Here is an 8,695-nt window from a genome sequence, read left to right on the forward strand (position 1 = left end):
TGCTTGCTTGTTTACCACCCACCTGTCATGCCTTGTTAGCCTCTAACTCAGGGATGTGAAAATCATTTTACATTGATAAATGTGTAAAATTACAGAGAAGGTTCTGGTAGCTTAACGCCCAGAGTGTCCTGTATTTTTGACACATAACAGTTTTCTTTATTGATGTCTTTTTAAATCAAAATTTCTATATCAGAGAGATACAAACAGGAACCTATAGAAACCTATCTATTACTTAATTTGGTATAGTATGGATGGCTTCCGGGGAGTAGGAAAAGCTGTAAAACCAAAAAAAAATTCTTTTAAAAGTCCACAAATGTATACAACATTTATGGACGACATATTTTCCAACCCTGACCAGTGGGCTGATTGGAATCTTTGCCAGGTTGATTATGGCCACCAAGTCTTACGCTTAACACCCCTGGTCTAACTCATCCATCAGATGGGCTCAGGAAATAGAAACAAATACCTTTGCACAGTGAAGTTTACTTAGTGTGTCATTCAAAAAAATTTATAAATAAAAACTAAAACCCTCCGCAAATCACCGGCTTGCTGCAATGGAGGGATTTGTATGATCCTGTGAACTCAGGGGCTATGCTATTTTATTGCCTACTGGTAGGGTTTCCCAAGGCAACCTAGCCCTGGGTGAGATGCCAGATTAAGACTGATTCAGTTGACCCCTATGATAGGAATCAAGGGATCAGTCTACCCTGCCTGGGCCCCACTCTGGAGCCAGGCCTGGGGGAAGGCGCTTGAATGAGAATATCTGGTGTCTTAGTCTTGAGCACAAAAAAACCTGTTTCTTTTGTTTTGTGTGTGCTACAAAACATTCCACACACACAACATGCTCACGGTGTTACCTAAGCCTACCTGGATACAACAACAGTATATGACCAAATGTATTTGAGGCCCACCCCTTTCTTCATCTTTTTCCCTGATGGGCGTTATAAAAGAATAGTCAACACAGCATGCTATTAAAAGGGAATGGGAAAGTAATAAAATGCCACAACTAGGCTCAAAAAACCAGAAAGCTGTCATGTGTTCATTTTTACAAACCAATTTAGTCCTGGTCATTTTATTGTATTCCTACTTCACTCATACTGTATCCTCTTCTTTGTTTCCCTCCTCGTGTCAGCTGCAGGGACAATTTCATCTAAATGGAATGAACAAGGTTGGAGATATCATTCTGGGTGGACTGTTTCCAGTCCACTTTTTCTCAAGTGTTCCTCATCCATCTTTTACCTCAGAGCCACAACAGCCTACTTGCCATGGGTAAGTATGACAGGAAAACAGCACAAAAAAACCCCAGAACAACTTAATGCCAATATGTGGGTTAATGCATAAAATGCATACATTTTATGTGTGTATGCATGCATAAAATGCATACTAATGCATACATTTTATGCATTAGTGCATACATAAATAAGTCATGTATATTGAATGGGGAATCTTCTTGATTTTTCAAATAAAATATCTCATAAATTATTATTCAGGTTTCTTAATTTTTTGTATAAGTCATTTTGCAACATTTTTCCTGATATATTTTTTAATTTAAATTTATTTTGTTAGTTTCTATGTACAAGGATTTAGGCAGGCACAAACCATGGCATTTGCTATTGATGAAATCAACAGAAATGCCAATCTGTTACCTAATGTGACTCTGGGATACACTCTTTATGACAACTGTGTTGAACTTGGAATTGGATTCCGTGCAGCATTATCATTAGCCGGCGGTCAAGAGGAGCAGATTGTATCAAATGGTACATGTACTGGAAATCCTCCTGTTCTAGGGATTGTGGGTGATTCTTCCTCTACACCTTCTATTGCCATCTCCAGTGTCTTAGGTTTATACCGAGTACCGATAGTAAGTTATCAGTTTAACTATACCATATTATTGTTGTATGACTTTAGATATTTTTCAGTGTTTGTATATACTGACTTAATTGTAAATTTAATGACAAGAACAATGTACAATATACAGTCTTTGTTTTTCACACGTGAGTTATTTTGCCACATTTTCCTGTTTGAGTGACAGTTATTGATTTAATTGTAAATTTAATGACAAGACCAATGTACGCAATACCCAGTTTAAAGGAGGCAGTAAAGACTTTGAATATTTCTAAAATATATTGTCTGTATCTTTCACAGGTGAGTTATTTTGCCACATGTTCTTGTTTGAGTGACCATCGAAAATATCCATCCTTCTTTAGGACGATTCCAAGTGATGCTTTCCAGGTGAAAATCAATCAGCAGAATTATTACAATTGCCAGTAGATGATGAGCAGCTAATCCACTAAAATTTTTCTTATTATCTATGCTCTCATGTTTTCTCATGTTTCTCATGTTGCTTTCACTTAGGTACGTGCTATAATTAAAATTCTAAAACATTTTGGCTGGACTTGGGCAGGTCTGCTTATCAGTGATGATGATTATGGACGCCACGCTGCCAGATCCTTACAATTCGAGCTAAGTTTGTCTGGTGAAGGGTGCCTAGACTACATTGAAGTTTTACCTTGGGACAAAGACACAGATGAACTCAGGAGGATTGTGAATGTGATGAAAAAATCAACAGCTCGTGTGGTCATTGCCTTTGTACATGAGAGTCACATGATAAACCTTATGGAAGAGGTGAAGTTTAAAAGAAAACTTGATTATTTCTTGTTATAAAGATCTGTATCTATACACTGTGTAAAAGATGTATTATGTCTTTAAATGAATGACTACAGAAACGTAAAGAAACAATTTATAACATATAACAATTTATAGCAAATACCTAAGTTGGATGTTAATGTCACAAAAGTAGGGGATAGTTACATCACTTTTTGCATTTGGTAAAATATAATGCACAGGTAGTAAAGGAGAATGTAACAAGTCTACAGTGGATGGCCAGTGAAGGCTGGACAGCAACAGCTGGTGTGCTCCAAACACCTCAGTTCATGCCATACCTGGGTGGTACACTGGGCATTGCTATTCGTCGAGGAGAAATACCAGGGCTCAGGGAATTCCTATTACAAATACGTCCTGACCTACATCACAACAATAACAATGGAAATAGCATGGTGGGAGTTGAAATGTTACCGTGATGTTGACAAGAATTTCATTATGCCATGTTTTTTTAAATGGAAAAGAAAAAACAGTTGTCAACAATATATTTCAGGTGAATCAGTTTTGGGAATTTACATTTCAGTGCAGATTTGCACCAGCTCCAGCAGGCTGGCTGGAAGGTGGAGGTGCACTATGCACTGGACAGGAAGATCTAGAAAATGTGAACACTGAGATCTTGGACATTTCCAACCTCCGGCCTGAGTATAATGTGTATAAAGCTGTTTATGCCCTGGCATATTCCCTTGATGACATGCTGCAGTGCAACCCAGGAAGAGGGCCTTTCAGTAGGCAAAGCTGTGCCACTTTGCAATCACTGCAGCCATGGCAGGTGTGATATGAATTTACACACTATGTTAATTAGATATCAATCTATGAGTAAATTATTTGATCTGTAATTACTTTCAGAACAAAATTCACCCTGTATGACTGAAAGCAGGGTGATTAAATTAATTATGAAAAAGCTGAAGTCAGCTAAATGAGTTTTCAATATTTCTGAGTAAAAGAAATGTTTAATATATTTAGATCAGAGCACTTTAACGAGTATGCATGTAATGTATCATTAGAGTTCTTGAAATTGTTAAAGATATTGCATATTAAGGAGCCCTCTTTAATATACAATTTGATTTTATTACGTTTATATGTATAGGTATAATAGGTATAATATTCCATTTCGCTATCAAATAGAGGGTGCCACTGTTTGGATTGTTAAAAATAATTTATTTCTTATGAATCCCTTTTTAACAGCTTCTTTATTACTTGGAAAGGGTAAATTTCACCACTCCATTTGGGGATCAAGTGTCATTTGACGAAAATGGTGATGTGGTGCCAATTTATGATGTGATGAACTGGTTGTGGCTCCCTGATGGAAGCACTGAAGTTCAGAATGTGGGTGAGGTTAAGAGTTCAGCTTTATACGGGGAAGAACTCATACTTGATGAAGACAAGATTTTCTGGAACTTTATTTCAAAAAAGGTTATGTGTTTTTCTGATTTTTATATTTTGTCAGTTGTACAGTATATTTATATGTAATATTTGATTTCATCCAATAGCCACCTCGATCAGTATGCAGTGAAAGCTGTCTTTCTGGTACCCACATGGTGAGAAAGAAGGGGGAACCCAAATGCTGTTTCGACTGCATCCCTTGTTCTGAGGGAAAAGTCACTAATGAGACCAGTAAGGTGTTTTGTTTTGTTTTCAGCACGATATATTTATTTTCATTCATATTAAAAATAGTATGCATTTCACCATCTTCCGCTTTCTTGATCTTTCTCCTTTTGCCAGACTCCTTGGAGTGCACCAGTTGTCCAGAGGATTTTTGGTCAAACCCCCAGCGTGACCACTGCGTTCCCAAGAAGACAGAGTTTCTGTCCTACCATGAGCCTCTGGGTATTTGTCTGACAGCTACCTCACTGCTGGGCACATGTATATGTGCTGTTGTTCTAGGGATCTTTATCTACCATCACAGAACACCTATAATACGTGCCAATAATTCAGAACTTAGTTTCCAGGTACTGCTGTCACTCAAGTTGTGCTTTCTTTGTTCACTGCTGTTCATTGGACGACCCAGACTGTGGACATGCCAACTCAGGCATGCAGCATTTGGCATCAGCTTTGTGCTGTGTGTCTCATGCATCCTGGTAAAAACCATGGTTGTTCTGGCTGTGTTCAAAGCCTCCAAGCCAGGAGGGGGAACCAGTCTGAAGTGGTTTGGTGCAATGCAGCAGAGAGGAACAGTTCTATTTCTTACATCTATTCAGGCAGCCATTTGCACTACCTGGCTTGTTTCTTCCTCTCCAACTCCACATAAAAACACCCAATACCAAAATGATAAGATTGTTTATGAGTGTGCATTTGGGTCCACTGTGGGTTTTGCAGTGTTATTGGGTTATATTGGTATACTGGCTTTCCTCAGTTTTTTAATTGCATTCCTGGTAAGGAATCTCCCTGACAGTTTTAATGAGGCCAAGCTCATCACATTCAGCATGCTGATCTTCTGTGCTGTGTGGGTGGCCTTTGTTCCTGTCTATATCAGCTCACCAGGAAATTATGCAGATGCAGTGGAGGTATTTGCTATCCTGGCCTCAAGTTTTGGACTCTTGATCACACTGTTTGGACCTAAATGTTACATAATCCTGTTGAGACCAGAACTGAACACGAAAAAAGCTATAATGGGTCGTGGCACTTAGTCATAAACATTTTTCCTCACAGGTTAGAAAAGTAGCTTTACAGTATAATAGAAATGGGCAAGGCTTCAGAAGTTTCTGCCAACAAATAGAGATTTGGAAGAGGTGTAATTTAGTGGGTATGTCTGTGAAGGTTCTCAGTCATCCAGGTCATCGTAGTTTAAGGAGCTTGGAAAGAAAGGTGTCTGGACTTTATTAAGTTGCTTGAAGACGTTTCATCTCTCATCCGAGAAGCCGCTTTTCTTTCCAAGCTCCTTAGGTTCAGTGAGTATTTTTTTATTGTACACACTGAGCATTTTCACTTAAAATCTTCTTAAATCATCTTAAAAGTCTTCATGTTTATCTTGAATACAAATAAACTACTCAGAAAATTAAGAGAACCCTTGAATGAACAAATGAATGTTGATGAATGAAATATTACTAAAGTTGACAGTCTTTACTTATATACATTGTGTAATTTATTAAGAACAAAATGAAGCACTCAATAAAAACCATAATCATCAATCCTTTAACCCTTTAAGACTGTCAGAGATTTACAGTTAACAAACAGTCAGGTGAATAAACAACAATGAGACACTTGAGATAGTTAACGTGCTGCATGGGTGAACTACTCAGAGAGCAATCACCCCGAACTGCAGTATTCGTTTATTTTTATAGGTTACATCGTCAATATGCAAATATAATCACATTTCCTGTTACGCAGGTCCTGATGCTGTCTGTGTGAAAGCTGTGTGTGTAAGCTGTATGTGTGTGTGTCACAAAGTATGTGTGTTGCAAGTCAATTTCTAAGAATAATATAATGCAAGTCAACTTCTGCGGATATGTATTTCTGGACTGGTCTCTTGTCAGTGTCGCAGGGACAGCTTCCTGTTTCAACAGAAAACTGTGTCTGGTGAAATATGTGTAACATAACTTTTGAAGCATAATCAAATAAAACAATAAAAATTCCTTAACATTCCCTCCTGATGTTAAAATATTTCACCACTTAATCATACTTTATTATCAGCCAACAATCACTTGCTTTCAACACTTTCAATTGTAGCATCATTCAGTATGTGTGAGTGTGTGTATTCCTATACTAAATCTTCTTCGTCCGGTTCATCTTCTTGTGGCAGTCCAACATAGGTGATTACTGTGGCCTGTACCATCTTGCCAATCATTGATCTGATACAGGGTAGAATGCATGTAGAGAACATGCAAAGCAATAAAAGAAGAACTCCTATCAAGACAAGTCCTTTGATCACGAGGGTCGTCCAGTCGCCGCTCAGTAGCCAGGTCAGCCAGTCCTCTGTGTTCATGACATAGTCTTGTTGCTGTGCATTACTCAGTTGTCGTAACTTCTCCAGGGCGGTGGTCATGGTCAAGGAATGCACGTTATCTGGAATATAGGTGCAGCAAGTGGTGTTGAATAAGACACAGAGACCCCCTCTCTCAGCGAGAATCATGTCCAGGGCGACTCTGTGTTGCATGACCACTATTCTGATCGCGTCGATTTCCTCATTCTGAGCCTTGTTTTATCCATGTTGAGCTGTTCAGGAAAAGTCCAAATCGGTAGTCAAGAGTCTCGATTCTTAGCATGTTTTTTCCATTCCCGATCCATGGGAAAAGTGAGTGCAGGACTTTCTGTCCGGTGGTCCACAACTTGAACTCCGCTGGCACATCACTGCCCCAGATTGGATCATGAGGTTGCACGTCATCAGTGCTCCTCTTGCGTCTTGGTTGGTCCTGATGGAATATTCTGAATGTGTGGTCTGACACTAAAATTGGGGCGCAGAGTCCGGTGCTGTTGGGTGAGATGGTGAAGTATGTCTTTGAGCCACATGCCCAAGCTGTACCCTGCACCCAATATGTGCCATTCAGGAAGCTTATCCGTGCCTTTCTGTCCTGCGGCATCCGGAAAGTCTGGGAGCAGTTCTGGTTCATCCCCAGTTTTCTGTTGCCGTATGCGAAGGTGAAACACATTGGATGTTGTATTCCTGGTTCCCTCCTGACGTTGAAAGATTTTCCCTTGTCATTGGTCGCATTCAGGTGTACCCAGTATTGGTCATCACAGCTGTAGTTCCAGTCTGAGACCTCTGGCGCACAAGAAACTACCTCATTAGGTTTAAAGTTGATCAGTGTTCCATTACACCGTCGCAGGTCGATTTTTGTGACTTGTCTTTTTAACTCAAGCTCGAAGGCGAAGATGTCTTCGGGGGAAAATGTTCCGCTGGTGGCTTTGTAGAATATACATAGGGCTTCGGAAAGGCTGGGTGATTTTCCATATAGGGTGGCTTGCATTGCTGTTGTTGGGAGGTGAGAACAGACATAGCAGCCAGTGTGGTTGTCTTCTGTATGTACTCGGTTGTAGACGTACCGGTTCCAGGCATTGTTCAGTCAGGGGTGGTTGTGCTCTTTGTCCATATCCTTTAGGTGTAAGTTGTCATATGACCATTTCTTCTGCAGGTGGTGCTGTGGGTCCTCGTCTGTCCAGGTGAGTATCAGTAGGCTCACTAGGAGCGCAATGCCAGCCACTATGAGGACAAGGTTCTTCATGATGACCAGGCACACCCGGGCTCCAGGTGAGTAGACCACTGGCGAGAAGACAAAAGGGCGGGATATACCCAAACAGCCCTTTCATCCACCAGGGAACACCTAGGAGTCAGGGGAACCGGCGTCTATGCTTGTGTTGTCACTCACTTTTTTGCAGTGGCTTCGGTGGATCCAATCACCTGGTTGCAACCTGCAAAACACTGGAGAGAATCTCTTTATTCTCAAATAATTTAGTCATCCACTCTGCTAGGGTGGTTTCTCTTATAGACTTATTAATAGGCTCACTAGTGAGAGGCAGCGGAAATTGCCTCCCATGAACGATTTCAAAGGGTGTGAGCTTTTGCGAACCCTGGGTTAGTCGCATCCACATCTTCACCAGGCCCAAACACTCAGGCCTTTGTCTGATTTTATCAGAGTAGGAATAAAATGGTTGCATAAACATTTTGCTACTGAGATTACATCTGCTCTTTTTACTGGATAGATTTCTGGCCATTTTGAGAACACATCCACAATTACTAGAGCGTATTTTGATGTTTGACATTCGTTCAGTTCAATAAAATCCATGTGGATTGTGTGAAATGGGTGCGGTGGTGTTGGGGAAAAGCCTCTTTTAGGCCTGAGGTTTCCCTGTGCATTATGTTTCTGGCAAATCATGCATGTTCTGATAAACTCTTGTGCTGAAGCTTCAAAATTTTGAGTATAGAAGTGTTTGGGGAGGATACTCATCATTCCACCCCTTGACAAATGCTTTAAGCTATTTGTCACTAATGCTGCTGTCTTGTGTAGCAATTTTGTAGCCGTGCTCCACACTTTAGCCATTTCTTTCGCTCCGCTATAGGAGCGGCTTCCTATTCATCTCTAAGTACATCAAGTGGTAT

General features: G+C 40.2%; 1 protein-coding gene and 1 pseudogene across 1 annotated transcript; one reads left to right on the forward strand and one right to left on the reverse strand.

The window, feature by feature from the left end:
• Nucleotides 1–1,129: 1,129 nt before the first annotated feature.
• LOC146694224 (extracellular calcium-sensing receptor-like) lies at nt 1,130–5,288 on the forward strand. The gene is made up of 9 exons (XM_085478718.1): nt 1,130–1,269; nt 1,567–1,861; nt 2,146–2,232; nt 2,356–2,625; nt 2,847–3,056; nt 3,155–3,430; nt 3,847–4,074; nt 4,152–4,275; nt 4,384–5,288. The coding sequence occupies exons 1-9, from the start codon at nt 1,160–1,162 to the stop codon at nt 5,286–5,288; spliced, it is 2,505 nt and encodes an 834-aa protein (XP_085334844.1). The 5' UTR covers nt 1,130–1,159.
• A 587-nt stretch (nt 5,289–5,875) lies between these two features.
• Nucleotides 5,876–8,485, reverse strand: LOC146694225 (uncharacterized; annotated as a pseudogene).
• Between the last annotated feature and the right edge of the window lie 210 nt (nt 8,486–8,695).

This window comes from Copadichromis virginalis, linkage group LG14 (assembly GCF_057382275.1).
Source record: "Copadichromis virginalis isolate Kocher_CV1m ecotype Utaka linkage group LG14, C_Virginalis_male_GT1.1, whole genome shotgun sequence".
In the NCBI taxonomy this organism is placed as follows: Eukaryota; Metazoa; Chordata; class Actinopteri; order Cichliformes; family Cichlidae; genus Copadichromis; species Copadichromis virginalis.

Coding starts and splice junctions, on each gene's coding strand:
- LOC146694224 (XM_085478718.1), top strand. CDS start 1,160: ATGAACAAGGTTGGAGATATCATTCTGGGTGGACTGTTTCCAGTCCAC. Junction 1,862..2,145: donor GTTTATACCGAGTACCGATA/GTAAGTTATCAG, acceptor TATCTTTCACAG/GTGAGTTATTTTGCCACATG. Junction 3,057..3,154: donor ATAACAATGGAAATAGCATG/GTGGGAGTTGAA, acceptor AATATATTTCAG/GTGAATCAGTTTTGGGAATT.